Here is an 18,999-nt window from a genome sequence, read left to right as displayed (position 1 = left end):
CAATCCCCTCTCCCCATACATACATGTATGCACCCTTGGACACCCGGCACACCCCTCTATGCTCTCCGCTCTCCCAGGACATACATATATATTCACCTCTGAACACCCCACTATGAACTCCCCTCACATACGCAAACAGCTTCCACCCAGCCCCCTGCACCCCCCGGCCCCATCCGCTCCTGCGGCCCCGGTTAAGGCTGCCCGACCCGGCTCTCGGCAGACCGGTCCCGAGGCGATCCCGCGGGGCTGCCGCAAGCCCGGCCCTCCCCGGATGACTCCCTTGACGTGCGCTAGCAAATGAGAGCGGGGAGGGGTGTTGCTGCCTGCGTGCCACTTGTTGCAAAAGAGAGGGGGAAAAAAAAAAAAAAAAAAAAAAAAGGAAGAAAGAGAGAAAGAAAGAAAAGAGGAAAAAATCCCACCCACCCTCATCTGCTGCGGAATAAAAGAAATATCGGCGGGCGCGGCGCCATGTGAGCGGCGGGCCGGGACCGGGCGGAGCAGCCGGCCGTGCCCCGCGGGACGGCGGGGCGAGCCCCGGGCGGCGCTCGGAGCCGGCGGCATGGTGGAAAACCCCAGCCTGACGGCCAAACCCGCCCTGGTGAGGGACGGGACGCAGCGGAGGGGCCCCGGTAGAGCAGGGGTGCGCGGTGGGATTGGGGTGGGGGCACCCCCGGTTGGACGGGGAGCGAGGTCCCTGGTGGGAGCGGGAGGAGGGTCCCGGGAGGAGAAGGCACCGAGGGAAGAATCTCCGGTGGGAGCGGGACGGGGTTCTCTGAGGGGCCGGGGCTCGACAGGAGACGGTTCACGGTGAGACCGTCGGGGTGGAGGTCTCCGGTGGTACCGGGGAGGGGGTCCCCTGTAAGACTCGGTCCCCGGTGGAACCGGGACGGGGGGTATCAGCAGAACACGGGTTCCCATGCGGAACGCGGAGGGGGGCTCCCCGCAAGACAGCGACGGGGGTCCCGCGTCGGAACTATTCCCGGTGGCAGCTGGAAGGGTGTCCCCCGGCGGAGCGGGGATAGCGACCGAAGGGCCGGGTCCCCAGTAAGGCAGGGTGCCGGGCTGTCCCGGCGGGACGGGCAGCCCCTCCGGCTGCGGCTACCGCGCCCGGTGCTGCGGCGGCTCCGCCGCCAACTTTTGGGCAGGGCCCCCGGGAGCGTGGGGGAAGAGCGGGTGGAGTGGAGGGCGCTTCCTCCCTTCCCTCCTCCTCCGGCGGCGGCGGCGGCAGCGCTGAGGCCGTGCCCTGTGCCCGCAGCCGGCCGCCCCTCCGCGGGGGCCGGGGCCGGCGGGGGGGCTGCGCTTGGCGGCGGTGATGGAGAGCCTTCAGCGGCAGCAGGCGGCCCGCCTGGCCCGCGGCCCCGACGGCGCTCCCCGACGGCCTCCCGCCGAGCCCGGTCCTGGCCCCGGGCAGCTGCCCGCCGCCCCTCGCCGCCGCCCGGCCCCCGACCCGCGCCCGCCGCCCGCCGCCGCTGGGGAGGAGGAGGAGGAAGAGGAGGAGGAAGAAGAAGAGGAGGAGGAGGAGGAAGAAGGGGAGCCTCGGGAGCCTCCGCCTCCCCCACACCACGAGTGGACCTACGAGGAGCAGTTCAAGCAGGTAGGAGGCATCCACCACCCCGGCATCGGCTGCTCCAGGCAGGTGTCCCCAGTGTCCCCCACAAACTCGGGGTTCAGCCCTCCCTGAATGGATGCTGCTTATACCCCCCCACTACCCCCTGTTTGTGTCCCACCCTAAATGTGCAACCCCACTGTCCCAGGCCTCATCCCAGTCCCACCCCAGGCATCTGTACCCCCAGACATTATGCCACCCTAAATGTGAACCACCCAGTCTCCCTTCACTGCCCCCAGACCTCATCCCAGGCAAGTACAGTCAGTGCAACCCAACATCCCTGTCCCAGAGCCCCTTTCTGCCCCAAATGGGTACCCCCATAATACTCTTCATTGCCCCCGGCCCTGAGCCCTGTCCCACTCCAACAGGCATCTTCATGTGCTCTCCATCTCCCTGCCATGATTTCCTCCATCTCACCAATGCTTCAAGTCCTCTATCTCTTCCTGTCCCCATGACCCATACAGCATGGTGGCATGCACAGTGTCCAGCCACTCGGTAACCTGTGCCCACCCTGACCCATGCAGGCTCCATCCCTGGTGCTTTCTGTAATGGGTAAGACAGTGTGTCCCCTGTCCATGGAGGTTTTTCAGAGACAAACAAGGGCAAAGGCTCTAGTGCATGGTTACCCCAAGGAGCTGGAGGGCAAATCAGCCGAGCTCCCCTGTTGTCTGTGTGAGGACCAGGGCATATTACAAATGGTCAGTGTGGCTCAGTGATTTCTTATATTGGCTGGAGGGAGCTGTGTGTCGACCCTGTCACCTTACTCCTGGTGAGCATACGGAAGACTCCCGTGCCATGGCGATTTCATGCAGGAAAAAGGCTCTGGGGGCTTGCATATAGGGTGAAGGAAAGGCCTGTCTGTCTTTAATGTGTGTGTATCCTATCCATGGTGCCCTGGTTTGCATACGGTGGGTGCTTGTCTGTACACTGTGTGAGTGTGGACAGCACAGCAGCAAGTCGGGTTTGCACTTCCCGTGTGCTCAGCTTGGTTGTGGGGGGACACAGCAGTGACAGAGATGTCCCTGTGCAGCTGGTGTGTGGCTTTTTAGGATGGCACTGCTCAGGAGGCAATGAGGTGAGGGGACGTCCTGACTCATCCACAGTGTTTCTGGCAGGAAGGGATGAAGACAGAAGCAGGGACCCGACTTCGGGGGGTCCTCGGGGTCCGTGCTGCTGCCTATTGTGTTACTCAGAGAGGCCAGGGCTCATCCCACTGTGCTGCGAGGCAGCAGGCAGGGATGCAAGCAGGGCACGGGCAGCATGTGCCCTGTAGCTGTGCTCCGGGTAAGCTGCTGCCCCGCAATCAGCTCGGAGAGGTGCGGGGTGTGTGAGCCGCACAGCCCCAGTATCTCGTCCGGGAAGTGCTGCGCTACACCCCGCCGCGCCAAGGAAGGCAGACTGTCCGGTTCCCGGGTCAGCCCGGAGGTGGGAAGCGGCTCCTCCCTCCCCGGCTTTACGAGGAGAAAGCATCCTCGGCATTTCTCGTCCCTAAGCCTCACGCCCTGGCCCTGGCTGGGGCTGCCCTGGCTCTCCATGCGGGGCAGGAGCAAAGCCGGCAGTGCGATGTGAATACCGGGAGGTGAATGACAGGGAATAAATCCTGCCACCACTTCCCCGGGTGAGAACTGGCTTCATTGCTTGCTCTACTTTTTCTCCAGCCCTGGTTGGAAAAGTGATGTATCCGTACTCCAACGCACTGTGGGTTTCCTACATGGTGGCATATCCCAGGTGACAGTGGGATGTCCCTATAAGTACTCTAAGGACAAGGGGCCCTATTGCCTCTGGATGGCTTATATGGGATGGGACAGAGAGAGGGGAAAGGAGTTTCTAGGATCAGCCGTTCCTTGCCTTTGCGTGGGGCTGCCTTGTCTGGGGTGGCAGTTTGGATCAGGCTCTGGTGCTGGCTTGCCTTGGGGTCTGCAGTGTGTCTGTCACTCCTGTCTCTGCCTTGTGATCATCTGGGAGGGGACATACCCCTGCCTGGGAGGGACGTGTCTCCCCTGGCTTCCCCCAGGCTGCAGGGCTGTGCCTTGCCCAGCCTGGGGAACAGGTTCTCTGCTCTCCGGAGGGGCTGTGTTGGGAGGGTGTCCATGCTCAGCTTTCGCAGGGGCTGTGATGTGTGGGGCATGGAGGGCAGTGTGTGCCTGCTCACAAGCTTATGGGGCACTGACAGTGTTGGCATGGGGCTGTGTTTCCCCCAGGGGCACCCTGGATGGCACTGCTGGCATCACCTGGGATGGGTCTGGGGTCTGTCATCTCTTAGGGAGCAACAGTTAATTGAATGGAGACCACCAAATCCAGGCTGGTTTGCAGAGGGTGGGTTCTCTGCAGCAAGGAGGGGGCTCTGATGGGGATAGGGTGGGAGGTTGGTGCAGGACCAGCTGCTCAGGGTTTTACACGCAGTGCGGTGGTGCTAAAAATGGGAGCAGAGGATAAGGTTGCAGCGCAGAAACCCATTGAGGGTTAATAGGCAAACACTGCTTCAACCCAGAGGAGCATTTTGGGGAAATATCCCTTGTGTTTGCCCTTGTGTTACATGTTTCCTGTGGCGCCAGTTTTGGGGGGGCTGACAGGACCTTTGCTCTGATCTGGGAGTGCTGCTGTGATATTAGGGGGTTGTAAGACCCCCTCACCCCTGTCTCTTGCATCAGCCCCCGGCGCCGGGCTATGTACACTTGATAAGGACATATGGGTAGAGCCCTGGGCAAAGGTCCAGGAGGTCTCCTGCACTCGGCGCTGCAAGGCACACCTGGCCCCAGGACCGACGGAGGTCTGACTGTGCACTACCTATGAATCCCCCTTCTATGGGGATGAGGATGCCACCACATTACAATGCTGCAGTGCTGCATCATGTTTGACTTGGAGGGCACCAGGAAGAGCCTGGCATTGCTGCTGCCAGCTCAGCCCCATATATTCAGCTTTCCTCACTGGAAAGCATGCACATGCATAGGGATGTGTGCCCTGGTTTCCTCCAAGCGATGGAAGAGCAGCACCCACCTCTTCTCTTTTTATCCCCCTGCTCTTCCCAGTGGTAGCACTGCGGGAAGGCTCAGGGCAGGAGAATCTGGGTTTGTGTCCATCTTTCTGGCAGCAGAGTGTTTGCTGGCAGGAAGGTGCCATCCCCTGCCAGGGCCCCTCCAGCACATTCAGACCCATCTGGTTGCAGTTGGGGTGCATCAGTATCCCCCTGGAGCTCCTTCCTCCCTGCCTGGGAGCAGCTGGGGGGGACTGAGTCCCAGTCAGCCCTTTGGGTCCTCTCAGGTGTCTGGTAGCCTCAGTGTTTAATTCAGAGACGCAGTGGTTTGCCACCATCTTCTGCCAGCCCTGATGTGCCTGTTCCTCCTCTTGCCATGGTGCTGCTCCTGCCCCGTCTGTCCCTGATGCTGGCAGTTGTCTCTTGCACCCACTCACCTTTTGTATATATTTAGTGAGGCTCATTGGCTGTGCCTCTCAAAGCCTGAAGGAAAGTGCTTTGAGTTGGCTGCGGCCCTCCTTGTGCCACAGACCTCAGCCCCATGCCTTGGGGCCATCCCAAAATGGGGTGGCAGGGTGTGCGTTCCACACCATCCTGCCTCTGTCCCCATTCCTTTCTCCTGTAGGGATGTCCCTGCCTGCAGGGAATGGAGGCTGCTCAGAAGGGGGATCCTGGGAGAAGGAGGTGGTCTCCCTGCCCCAGACCCCCCCCCCAGTGCATCTTCAACCCAGCTGCAGCAGTTAACAACCGAAGGGCTTCCAGAGCTAAATTAGAGGGTCTCTGGTTACAGCGCAGAGCTGGGGGATGATGGACGTGGTGTTTGCTCTTGTCTATGTCTCCCTGGAGGTTTCTCACCAGCAAACGTGCAGGCAGAGCTCTGGGACCACCTGCATCGGGGAGGTGGTGGTGGTGGCAAGGGTCAGTGTGCTAATCCCCCGCAGCAGCAGCTCCAGTAGCTCCAGCAGCCCCAGCAGCCCAGTACGAGTGCAGGGGCACAAGGCAGGAACTGCTGGTGCATGGCTGGGAGTGTGTATGGAGGTGTTCTGTGTGTGTGTGCATATGGAACAACAGCGTATATGTGTGTGCATGTAGGGGTGTATATGCACCATGCATGTGCCCACATGCATATGGTGTGCCCATGCACATCTGAACATATCCGTGTGTGTGTATAGGGACACACGTAGTGTCCCAGCGTGTATGGGCACTCCTGTATGTGCACGGACCAGTGTCTCCGCATGTGGACCCATGGGTGTTTGAGGCAGGGTTTGGGGGCTGATCCCCCCTCCGAGACCATCCCTGTGCCCCCTGCCCCAGCCCACAGTGCTGAGCAGTCCTGGTGAGTGCCCCCAGGGCTCTTCCCAGCCCCACTACAGCCCGGGGGGATGCTGAGTACCTCGGTGGCTTCTGCGACACCATCTCCCAAACGGTCTCAATCCCAAGCTCTTGGGACCTCCAAATAGGATGTGTAAAAACTAATCAGAGTGGGAGAGGAGCATTGGCAGAAGCTCCCAACCTGGCTCCCTCCCAGCTACTGCCCCAGAATCAGATGGGAGGAACCTGGGGAGATGCACTCCTTCACTGATTGGGTTCATACTGGAGGTAAATTCCCCATGCCTTTGGCACTGTGGTGGGGACATGGGATCTGGCCCTGGGGGGTGGGATCTGGTCCCACAACAGTGCCCATGGACTTTTGCAGATTCATGGGGCTGTGGGAGCAAGCTCAGCTGTGTGTGGGGTACGTGTGCGTAGAGGTGCATGAGCATGCAACAGGGAGAGAGTGTATAGGGAACGCATGAGCATGCATAGGGGTGAGTGTGTGCAGGGAAGGTGTGTTCAGGGGCTGCGTGAGTGTGCAAAAGATGCACAAGGGGAATGCATAGGGGATGTACGAGCATGCACACGGTGATTTGTGCACAGGAGGAGCATATTTGGGGATGTGTGAGCATGCGCTGGAGGTGTGTATGTATGCACAGAAAGAGTCTATGGGGGACGTGTGAGTGTGCACAGGGTGGGGGGGGGTGTATAAAAGGTGTGTGTGGGTGCACATGTTGTGGGAATGTGCACAGAAAAAATGTGTGTGTGCAGGAGAAGTGTATAAGTGGTGCGTAAGTGTGCACAGGAGGCTCTGTGAAGAGAGAGAGCGCGTCTGGGCCTGTGTGGGGTGCTGGTGCTGGGGGGCGTCCCCATCCTTGGTCACCCTGGGATGGATTGAGGAAGGACAAGGAGGGAGAGGCAGGGATGGAGAGGAAAGCAAGGATGGAGGGGAGGCAGTGGCATGGCAAGCACCCCGGGTCAGCGAGGTTAACCCGAACAAATCCCCTCATTGACTCCCTGCCTGCTCAGCCGTGAACGAGTAACAAGGGGCCGATCGCAGGGGACACAGGCTCGCTGGGAGGCAGGACCCTCCCTTGCCTGTGCCACAGCCCCCAGACAGACCGATGTGGGCCGGATGGTACCTGTGGTGGCACCATGCAGCATGTTTCCTCTGGCTCCAACCCTTAGGGAAGCAATGCCGGCGCCCAGTGCCTCAGTTTCCCCTCCTGCAAAGTGTGTTGAGAAGATAAGGGACCCTGCGAGCCCCTCCTTCACCCCGGGGCCAGGCTGTAGGTAGGGGGACTGCTGTCCCAAGGCCAACACTGCCATCAAACAGTCCCCAACCTTGAGCGAAGCTGGGTTAATGTTTGCAGCAGGCAGCTCTCCCTGCAGCAGCAGTGCCCGCTGTGGTGGGGAAGGGGGGTTTTAATGACCTGCTGGATCCGCCACATTATCAGTGCTGATTAAACCTGCTGCTCTATAAAGTGACGTTAAATATTAAGCATGATGAAAGGCTTCGAGGGGGAGCCGCGGCACTGGGACAGGGCTCCGGATGGAGGGGTCCAGCTGCGGCAGTGGGGTTGACCACTGAGGCTGGGGATGTTGGGGTGAGCAAGCACCCCTGGACCCATCAGGGCTGTGGGGTCAGGCGAGCAGCCCCTTTCCCCAGGAGCTGGCAGCACCTTTGAATGCAGCTGGTGTCCCAGCAAAGCCGTCCCATAACCATTAACTTATTAACGACTGGTGGCGGAGGCGAGCGGAGGCTCACAAGGTCAGGGGGTGGTTTGTGCCCGGCGGGGAATGAGCTGCCCCCCAGCTCTAGCACTGGGGAGAGGAGGGAAGGTATCCACAAACCCTCGGCTCCTTTGTGTGTGTCCCGTGGCTGGGGGGGTTCTGACTGTGGACACTGTTGGGGTCCCTGCACCCCAGCGTGCACAGGGCTGTGCACCCATTGGGAATAGCCAGTGCCTGTGATTGTAAGCATGAAGGGTAAACTGAGGCATGGATGGCTTTCCTGTCTCCCTCTGTGTTCAGTCTTCAGGTTGTACAGAGCCTTGGGTGACATGGTCTAGTGTGAGGTGTCCCTGCCCATGGCAGAGGGTTTTAAGGTGCTTTCCAACCCTGACCATTCCATGATTCTATGATTCTGTGCTATCAGGACACAGAGGACACCCCAGTGTCTGGCTGTGCACCATCTCCCTGGGGTAGGAGCCAGGGACCCCAGCTCAGAGGTGGCAGTGGTGCTCAGGAGGGGTGTAGGGACCCCAAACCAGTCAGCCAGTCATGGTGTGCGGCTGTGTGGGGTGTGCGGGGGGATGAGCATTACCTGAGCTCCCTTGCGTGAACAGCAGCCAGATGGAAAAATTAGCAGCACGCTAATCAATGTGGTGCATATTAAGCGGCTCAGGGTTGGGGGGGGGGGGGGGGGATGCAAAGCAGGAGGGAGCCAAGCAGGGTCTGGGATCGATACAGCTCGTATTAAGTGGATTAAATCCTGGCTGCCGATCTGAGCCCGTGCTGCCAGCAGGAGGTGACAGCTGAGCAGGGGCTGTGGGGGGTCCCGCTGCTATTGCCCCCCTTGGTGGCAGGGTGCTGAGGGTCCAGGGTGACAGGCAGCCCTGAGATGCTTGGGGGTGGGTTATCACCTCACTGCATCCTTTCTCTAAGGGATCAGCTGGGCTATGGGGTCCCAGCTCCGTGAGACACATCTCCTGGGTGAGCGAGAGGTGCTAATGATGTTATTTAATCCCAGTGAGGAGGAGGGGCAGGCACAAGGTCTATTCGTATCCCTTTAATAATGCGTGTTCGACCCACTGACCTTTAACCTGCCTGACAAGCCCCGTTATCCCCATCCCTTAAGGAATAAAGATGTCGCCATGGCAATGGGATGATGGGAGGGAGCGGGGTCCCTGAACCTGGGTATGGGTATGAGGACATCCCCCTCTGACCCTGCACCAGCACCCAAGCAGTGGTGTTGGGTGGAAGTAGGGTAGTGCTGGGAGTGCTGTGGTTTCTGGGGGTGTGAAGCACTGCGGTTGGGGTCCCCGAGGTCGGTAGAGCAGAGCTGTGGTGCGCATCGGTGGGATATCGATCCCACGGCTTGACAGTTTAATACTTCTGTTTATAGAGGAATATAGTTACATCGATGGCGTTAAATGAGTTACTAATTATATCAATACAAACATGATTAAAAGGGTCCTTGCTCATAGGTCACCTCAAGCAGGAGCCACTGCTCGCGTTGCACAACTGCCCCAGGGCAAGGCCTGCCGGACTGCTCCGAGGTGCAGGGGGGGCTCTGGGGTGGTGTGTGCCCCTGTAGGGTTTGGGGTGTCTGTCCTGGTGGGTTTGCCTGTCTGGGGTTGTGCATGCCACATCTGAGGCTGTGCATGCCTGCCTGGGGCTGTGCATGCCCATCCAGGGTTGTGCGTGCCTGTCTAGAGTTGTGCATGCATATGTGGGGTTGTACGTGCCCATGTGCGCTTATGGTTGTCCTACAGGGTTTTGCACACATGTATGGTGTTATGAGTACCCAGCTGGGGTTGTGAGTGCTCATCTGGGGTAGTGCGTGCCCATCCAAGGTTGTGCATGCACATCTGGGGTGTGTGCCCATGCAGGGCTGTGCATATACATCTGATGTTGTGGATGCTCATGCAGAGTTGCATGCACCTGCGAAAGCTGTGTATGCTCACCCGGGCTTGTGCCTGCCCACCTGGGGTTGTACATGCCCATAGGAGGCTGTGAACAGCCAAATTCCAGTGTACCGATGTGTACCTGTGCAGGTTGTGTATGTATATACAGGGTTGTGCACAGCCATGTGATGTTCTGTGTGCCCATGCAGGGCTGTGCATGCTTGTGCAGGGTTGTACATGCCCATGCAAACTTGTGTGTGATGCTGGGTGGTTGTGATGTGCCCCTTAGATGGTCAGTCCCCAAGTCAGGCAGAGGGGACCACGGTGCTCACCTTGCAGGAGAAGGAGTAGGGTGAGTGGCAGGGCCCAGAGCCCTAGGTAAGGGATGCAGTTGGCTTCTTCCAAGGGGTTGGGGCTGTTTGGGGATACCTCCTGGCCTGATGGCTGTAGCAGACCCATGCCACCACCCCTGTGCCACTTCTGCAAAGTGATGCTTGGATCCCATAGCCAGCCTTAACTGGGACCCAGCCTGCCCGTCATCGGCAAGAATTACCCCAAACCACCTCCTCTCCAGCCTGAGAATCCCCAAATCCAGTGGGATGCCCAGTGCATCCCTGGCACACCAAAGGCTGCTGGCTGCTCCTTGCTACTCAGCTCCGCTCTCGTCTCCACTTAAAAGCCGACCTTTGCTCCCCGTTTTAGGTAATGTGTCTTTGCATCCCCATGCTCTGCAGATAAAAGGTTAGAGGTTAATAAATGGTGTAAAAATAGATTCCAGCACTTGGAAATCACACGTTTTGGGGGTTGGAGGCAGTGGCAGCACGGGTGGGATCCTGCCTTTTGTGGTGAGAGGAGAAACACAAGTGACACTTGGATGTAGGAGCCCACTGGGTGGGCTGAAATCAGTGGCTTCTCCCTGCTATGGGATAGGCAGTGGTTGCGGGTTTGGGGTGTTTGCTTCTGCTTTGACAAGCCAGGAGATTGCAGGGATGGAAACAGGGTTGGTGTGGAGCCTTGGGGGTAAGAGCCCTGCTGCAGGCAGGGAGATGCATGCAGAGCCTGGCTCACTCAGCTTCCCTGGGGCAGAAATCAAAGCAGACCCCTGGAGCTCTGCTCTGAGCCTGACCTAGTTACTGTAATCGATGGCTTGAGGAGCTCCAGGGAAAAGGCAGGCAATGAGGAGGGGGCACAGAGCAGAGCAGGGAGCACCACGGTGGAGGGGAGGCACAGGGTGATGGCACTGAGGGGTCAGGGCATCCCAAGAGCACTCTACTACAAGGAGAGGACACAGATGAGTAGCACCCAGAGGGCAAGGAAGGGGCAGGGATGGAGTGGCTCAGAGCCAGGCAATCAGCACCCATGGGTCTGGTGGGAGGCTGGCATTAGACTAGGCTAGGGACAGGCATTTAACACCTATTCCCATGGGTTAGATGAGGGTCTGTGTTAGATGTGTCTGTCCAGTGACGGGAACTGTGGGGTGTGTGTAGGAGCATCCCTGCATCTCTGTGTGCCCCCAGGTCCCCCAGGTCCCTGCATCTTCACCTCTCTACATTCCCGTGTCCCTGCATCCCCACATCCTTGCATTCATGTGTCCCCACCACGTCCCTGCATCCCCCCCATCCTCACATCCCCAAGTCCTTATAGCCTGACATCCCCACAGCAAAGCTCCCTTTATCTGTTCAGTGAATGATGTGCTGTGTGGAGGGGGGGAGTGCTCCTGCTCTATTGGTTTTTAACGGCCTTTCCCAGCACAATTGTTTTTTAAACGACTCAATTTTGTGCCTGACTTTGTTTTCCAGCTTGCATTTCTTTGTATATGTTTTGGAAATCCATTCTGGACTGCTGAGTTTTGTTTCTTTTCAATGGCTTTAAATTCTTGCCGGGCTTGCTGGGAGGAATTGGTGTCTATAGCGCCTTCGATTGGTGCTAATTTTTCCTTCATGTGCTCTGACTTTTACTGCTGGGCCATCGATCTGGCGGGCTCCAATTTGTCATGGTCACCTAGGCACTGTGCTGGAATCAGGCAAGCCCTGGCTGCTGCACGGAGCTGGCGCTTCATGTCCCTGATGTAGGGGCTTCATTTGCCTCCACGGTGTCATCCATCAGCTCAGCCTTGGGGTCTGTGTCCGTGTGTCTGGACCTGCGTCCATCCAATGCACATAAGTATCCTCACAGCTGAATGTGTGCATCTGTGTAACCATGTGCACAGTCAGTAGCTTGCACACACGTCAGCACACCCACAAAGTTGCTGGGACACACGAGCACCAGTGTTGGTGCTGCACTCACCGCTTTGTGCTCGTGCACTGGCACACAGTGCACACACATCTGGCTTTGCACACACACACACTGCTGGAAGTCCGTGTGCTATGTGGGGATGTGTCACTGCTGTGCTCACACCCTGGTCCCCATGCACAGCTGAGGGAGATGGGTTTGGGGTCCCCATGCCCAGGCAAAGGAGGAGGATTTGGCAGCATGGCCCTTTGCAGAGGCACCTATTGCTGTCCTTGGCCATTGATCAGGCCCCATCTCAGGCTGACACAGCTTGAGGTGTGGTAATCATGTTGTCAATAGCCCTGTCACCCCGGTTCGGTGTGGCAGCCTCTAGTGCTGGCAGCTCCCTCTCTGGCACCCATGCCATGATCCTGCCAGCTCACCCTGGGATGGGACCAGCATCTCCACTGTGCAGGTGCAGTGTGTCCTTTCGGTGAGGATGCTGATCCCATGTGGGACGTGATGAGCACAAGCACTGGGCACTGCCAGCAGGTGCTGAGCCAGAGCAGGGCTGAGTGTCCAAATCCCAGGGACCTGCCTGTGGGGAACCTGGGATTTGCTTCTGTCCTGTCTTCACTGGCATCATCTTCTCAGGGCAAAACAGTCATCCCTCCACCTAGTGAAGTGAGGGCAGGGGAAACTGCAGCAAGGGTGCAGAATAGTCAGTGGTGTGTGGGCTGCCCATGCCAGGCACAGGGAGAATACAGTGCTGCCAGCATGCAGGGTGCACTGGGGTATCCTGTCCCTGACAAGGGATTGCCTCTTATTGCTGGCAGAGGAGGCTGGTGGGGCCAGGGGTGATGCCTGGTCCTGGTACCAGCAGCACTGACTGCTCTCTTTCCTGCCCCCAGCTCTACGAACTGGATGAGGACCCGAAGCGCAAGGAGTTCCTGGATGACCTCTTCAGCTTCATGCAGAAGAGAGGTAAAGGCGGGTGGCAGGGCTGGGCACCACTGGCACCCCTGCCTTGGCTGCCTGGGGGTGCTCACAGTGCTCTGAGCTGCTCCCAGTCTCTGCAAGCCTCCCAGGCAGGTACTGCAGTGCCTCCCATCTCCATTTACATATGCACATGTGTTAGCTCACACCTAGCAGATTTGACCCCATTTCTATAGGCAGCATGCACCATGGGGTGCCTGCTGGCAAGAGGTGCTCCCTTGGGCCCCCCAAGCTGGGAATAGTGGCAATGCCAATGCAGATGCCTGTTAGCAATGCCCATTAGCAATGCCCAGCAGGGGTACCGATTGGCAGTGCCCAGCATCATACCCCTTTGATGACAACCGTTAGCAACACCCATTGAGGTGGGCTGGAGATGGGGATGGGAATCTGGGTATCACCTCATGAGTGTCGCCCAAGTCCCCCTGGTCCTAGTGCAGGGCTATGGGGAGCAAGCAGGAGCATCAGCACTACCTCGTCCCCCCCAGCATCCGTCAGATGCTAATGATGCCCCATTAGCAGGGCATTTTAGCACTGCCTGCTAGGGATGCCCTTGGCAGTGCCCATTGGTGATGCCAATCAGCAGTGCCCAATGAGGATACTCATCACCAGCATCCTTAGGGATGCCCACAAAGCTGCGCTGCAGGAGCGCAGGCAGTGTTCCTGGCAGTGCCGGGCACCTAGGGGTTAAGGGCTCACCAGCCAGCCCTGCCGCATTGGAAATCTTTGCTATCGGCATGGGGGGCCGAGCTGGCTCCTGGGGACTCGATAAATGCTTTAACCTTCGCCCTCCCCGCCCGGGCCTGTGACAATTAAAAGTTGCCGAGCGCGGGCGTGTGGCCAGCCGTATTAATTAGAGCCTTTTGCTGGTGTGTGGATTAATGAACATGCCGCTCAATAGCCAGTAAACCCCAGGCAGAGGTTAATGCCGGGCTAATTAACGGGGGAAGGCTGGGGAGGGGTGTGCAGAAGCAGCGGGGCTGGCTGTGTGTGGAACAAGGGTGAGCTGAAAGGGGCTGCTGTCCCCGGTCAGTGCCCGTGGGGAGGGTGGTGAGGACATCTACCAGCCTGGGGGGAAGAAGTGATTAACTTGTGGGTCAAGCAGAGACCCCACAAACTCGTTTCACTCAGGGCTGTGCTGAGGTGGCTGGCACAGCCATGGGGCTTATGCTGGAGCTGGGATGGAGGCTAGGATAGGGATATGGGTACTACCCCATGAGTGCCTCCCAAGTCCCTCTAGCCCTAGTGCAAGGCTTTGGTGAGCAAGTGGGAGCATTGGCACTGCCTTGGCCCCCACCAGCATCCGTCAGACACAAGATTCATGGGCTATTCTGTGGCTTCATTATCTCTCTCTCCAGAGCTAATTAACTCCCTCACCACTGGGGCCGGGGCTTAATTAAGCAAGTGCGTGGTGGTGCTGGGAGGAGGGAGGAAGCCTGATGCTTCCCTGCTCCTCATCCCTGTGTGTCCGGCTGTCCTGCTCCTGTCTCATCTGTCCTGCCTCTCTTCCGAGTGGGTGGCTTCCCCCCCGGGAGGGCAGGCAAGTGTGAATACATGTGTTGGAGTGCTGGATTTTAGAGCCAGGTAGCAAAGAGAAAAGGGACAGAGGGCAGCAGGGCAGGGACAGCATCACAGGGGTCATCAGGAGCTGGGTAAGAAGCAGCACCCGTGATACCAGCATAAGTGCTTGCAGGAGCACCCAGGGGTGCATGGGAAGGCAGCTGCCACCCCTCAGAGTGCATCCCAAAGGTGGCAGTGGGACAGTGGGGATAATGCCTACAGGGTGAGCCCTAATGAAAGGGGCCATGTCCCCCTGATGTCTGACAGGGCAGTTTTGGCACTGGTGTTTGTTAGAGCGGCTGAAAAATGGGCTAGGGACAGCCCTGATGAGTGGGGACTTCATGGCTCAAGGCAGGGGCACCCAGCCCAAGTGACACATGGGGGTGATGGTATCACCCCCATCAGACATGGGATACAGGCTGTGGAGTGCCTCATCCCCATGCCCCAACCCCTGTGGCACTCCAGAAATGGCCAACTGGGAAATGGAAGGAATAATTCTGCATTTGCTCAGCAAGGGTCCGCCATCTCCTTGCCAAGCTGAAGGCCCTGCTGATAACACGGGGCCATTAATCAATCAAGGAATTAATTGCAGCGCCTCAATGGCCACGTCACCTCCCTGAGCTTTTGTGCCGCTCGCCCTGGCCGGGGCTCGGGCCATCATTCTCCAGGGATGCAGACAGGTCCCTTTGTCAGCGGGATGGGCACCGGCCGCCTGCCCCGTGCAGCACTGAGGTTAATGATGATCCCCTTTGGATAGCCACCGTCCATGGGGACGGGGGAAGAAGGAAGAAATCCATCGACTGGGGTGAGACCCAGCACACTCGTTGGCAAGTCGGGGTGATGGGGAGCCCTCAAATTGAGCCCCCATGAGGTGATGGGGCTGGTGTGAGCAGCCCCCAGGCAGGGCTGGCAAGGGACTGCTGGCAGGTATCAGGTCAATATCTCTGCCTTTTTCCCAGGGGGATAAACTCCACTCCCTCCTCCCAAGCAGCCGAACAACAGACACACACACACAAAAAAATAAGTTAAATGAACTCAGTAAAGGAATAAAAAGAGCTCATTTTTCAGGCTTATGTGAAGAAGCCAAGCCAATATCGGGGCCATAAATTAGGGATGCTGGAGGATGGCGGTGAGTGACGGCTTCGTTTGAGGGGCGAAGCGCAGCCGTGACAGCCTCCCCTGGCCAAATGGATGGCTTTCCGATATTGCCTGAGCCCCGACACCCCGCAGGAGGAATAAATATGGGGTGGGATGGGACAGGATGGGATGGGATGAGATGCTTATCCTTCCTCTACCCTGCTGCAGCCCTCAGCCACTGCCTGGATCATTGCCCTGAGGTGCAGTGGGGCAGAGTAAGGCTATGGGACTATTTGGGGGTGCTAGGAAAGTGGGGGGTGAGGGAGGTGTAACCGGACCTGGTGGCTATGTGGACCATTCTGGTCCATGCTGGGCTCACAGAGCCCTGGTAACTTCATGTTCCTTTGCCCCATGGCCTCAGGGAGGGGGGGTGATGTTGAGGGACCAGGGATCATGATCTCTGCTGAGGGCATCTGAAGGGGATTTGGGGTCAGGTCTCTTGAGGCAAGGCACTGAAGGCCTTTAAGCAGTCAGGAAGGCTTTTGGGGAAGGATCTGTAGGTGGGGACCTCCTCTGGACTCTTAGGGAAGTCCCTCTCAGTGGGGCTTGGAGAGGACTTTTAAGAGAGAAAACCTCTCTATAGGGAGATTATAGGATGAGTCCCTCCAGAAGGGAGGGGAGCAGTCCCTCTTCGGAGACCCTTTATAAGGTTTGATGGGGTCTCTCTATGTGGCTCTGAAAGGGATACAGAGAGAGTCCTAGGATGCCCTGAGAGATTTTTTGAGGAGATGCTCTGTTGGGAGCTCTAAGAGTTGTAGAGGATGACTCTCTCTAAGGGGCTCTGGAAGAGGCACTTTAACCATCCCACACTTTCCAGATGAGAGCGTACCCATCCCCACCAGCACCTTCATCAATAACAATCGTGTGCCAACATGCTGGGGTCTGCCCTGCTCGTGGGCATGGTGCTGCTCTCCATGCTTATGGGTGCTCACCCTAATATAGAGAAGTGTCTCTCCTTGTGGGGCAGCTGATATCAACATTAGCAGTGGAGACAAGGTGGGGACCACGTCCCCAGGGAGTATGGAAACCCACAGGCTCACCCAACACCCTTTTCTCCCTTCTGTGTGCGGCTGTAAGGGACTCCTGTGAACCGCATCCCCATCATGGCCAAGCAAGTGCTGGACCTGTACACACTGTACCAGCTGGTGACGGACAAGGGTGGCCTGGTCGAAGTCATCAACAAGAAGATCTGGCGGGAGATCACCAAGGGCCTCAACCTACCTACCTCCATCACCAGCGCTGCCTTCACCCTCCGCACGCAGTGAGCACCCACCCAGGGGCACCCACTGGCTCGGATGTCCCAGAGTCCCAAGTGGGGTCCTTCATGGGATGTCCCAAAAGGGGGTGGAGGGCTCTGACCCTCCACAGGTGCCATCACCACCATGGTCCCCACTCACCCCAGGGCCGGCTGGGAGGCGCATGGTGTGGGTCTCATCCTGGCTCTCTCCCCATGCAGATACATGAAGTACCTGTATCCCTACGAATGTGAGAAGCGAGCCCTCAGCTCTCCAGGTGAGCTCCAAGCTGCCATTGACAGCAACCGTCGGGAGGGACGGAGGCAGACTTTTGGCACAGCACTCTTCAACTACTCACCAGTCAGCACCCCAACCCTGCTGGGCTCCCCAAAATTGCCTCTGCCAGCTCTTAGCATCTCCACACACAGCTGTGGCCAGCTTGGCCAACTGCATGCAGTTAAGAAAGGTAGGTGAGGAGTACATATTCTCCCTGGCACATATCTCTCTCCAGGGATGGACACAACTCCAGCAGCACGGATGTTCCCTGTCTGCTCTTGCTCTTATTGCTTGGGGAAAATAGGAATAAATTTGTTCTCTTAGTCTCTTTCTGGGACTGAGAAGGGTTTATATTTTTCCTGTCTTTGGAGAAGGACCAAGCCCAGAGTGATGGCCTGCTTGCCCTGTGCTAAAGGGAGGGGGTTGACACCAGTGGGGACGGTGAATGGGGTGGATGTGGGGGATGCACTGAGGTCTCTTGGTCATTGCAGAGGATGGCATGTTGGCAGCAGCAGTGCCGGGGCGCATCGCTATCCCGGTGGGACTGGCCGGCCACCATCTCGCAGCGGCCCAAGCAGCAGCTGCCTCACAGGCAGTGGTGCTGGAGCAGCTACGGGAGAAGCTGGAGACAGGGGAGCCTCCGGAGAAAAAGGTGGCCCTGACAGTGGAGGAGCAGCAGCGGCTGGTGCAGCATGCACTGCAGCACAACCTCCTGGCCGTGGCTTCCCAGTTCCCCATGAACATCAAGGTCTCCAGCCGAGGTAGCGAGGTGCAACACCTCAGCTTGGGTCACCCCATACCCTTGCTCCCCTGCGGGGAGCAGCAGCGGCTGAAGGGGAGCATGGATGGCTGCAGAGGCTGGAGCCCCACTTCTCTGTCTTGGGCAGGTTCTTGTTTCTGTTTCTCTTAACACTCATATTGGTATTTCCTTTCCCCAGATGACAGACAGGAGACCGCATTGAACCTGTCCACCAACGGCATTAGCAGTATCAACATGTCAATAGAAATAAATGGAGTTGTCTACACAGGTAAATAGAAGGGCCGCTTGGCCTGTGTAATTGCGGCCGGGAAATCCAATAACTTATAGCCACTGCCTGGCCAGCAAGTCCTTCCTTCAATCTGATGTCTTTACTATAAAATCCATTGTAATGAAGTGGCAGGGCCTGGGGAGAGGGGGCAGGAGAAGGAGGGGGTTGGTGAGGATGGAAATTGGCCCCCAGCAGGGGCTAGCAATGGAAGGTGAAACTGGGGAATGGATGGATGGATGGATGGATGGATGGATGGATGGATGGATGGATGGATGGGATGGATGGATGGATGGATGGATGGATGAATGGGTGGATAGATGGATGGACGGATGGATGAATGAGTGGATGGATGAATGGATGGATGAACAGACGCATGTACTTGGCTGTTAAAGTACAAAAAGGCACCCCTACCATGGGGTCCTGCAGGCAGGGCTTGGATTTGGAGTCACCAATTGCTGGTGTGCCCAGAGAGTGACTGGATGCAGGGGTTGGCTGGTTACAGAGCATGGTGTTGGGTGCAGGGGAAGATGTTGGGGTGCATTGCCAGCACAGAGGCTTCAGGGTAACATGCACCTACCTGACTAGGCAGTTTCTCCCATACCACCCAGCTCCCCACCTGCCCAGCTGAGGCACCCCCAACTAAAATCTATGGCTTTTCCTTCAAGACTTAAATATTTAATGGGCTGGAAAGGTCAGGGGCTCATCAGCATGTGGGGCTGCCAGCCAAATGGCCGTGGGACACCCTACAGACTGCCCCATGTGGGCGAGGGTGGCTGGGCTGGGATAGACACCAAAGGTGATGGGGGGAATGGAGCCCCCAGGGATGCTGGAGACCAGGAGAGCAGGGCCTCCAACCCATGACTTGCCCTAACCCCCTTGCTCTTGCTCCACAGGTGTCTTGTTTGCCCGCCGGCCCCCAGCACCCCCGGCACCCGGTGGAGGGAGCACCCAGAGCCGGCCGAACCCCATGCCTGCCCCGAACCCACTGCTCCCAGCCCCCTTGCACAAACACACTCCCACCAGCACCTCACCGTAA

The 18,999-nt window shown here is 58.0% G+C and overlaps 1 protein-coding gene across 1 annotated transcript; it reads left to right on the top strand.

The window, feature by feature from the left end:
- Window positions 1-559: 559 nt before the first annotated feature.
- Window positions 560-18,999, top strand: ARID3C (AT-rich interaction domain 3C; the record flags this gene model as incomplete). The annotated part of the gene is made up of 8 exons (XM_080637747.1): window positions 560-598; window positions 1,256-1,594; window positions 12,646-12,718; window positions 16,502-16,685; window positions 16,881-17,125; window positions 17,427-17,696; window positions 17,874-17,963; window positions 18,857-18,999. 8 exons carry the CDS (start codon window positions 560-562, stop codon window positions 18,997-18,999), a joined length of 1,383 nt encoding a protein of 460 aa, XP_080493873.1.

The sequence above is a fragment of the Psittacula echo genome (genome assembly GCF_963264785.1).
Source record: "Psittacula echo genome assembly, chromosome: Z".
Lineage (NCBI taxonomy): Eukaryota > Metazoa > Chordata > Aves > Psittaciformes > Psittacidae > Psittacula > Psittacula echo.
The sequence above is the reverse complement of the archived record's forward strand: the minus strand, read 5'-3'. Positions and strand labels throughout refer to the sequence as shown.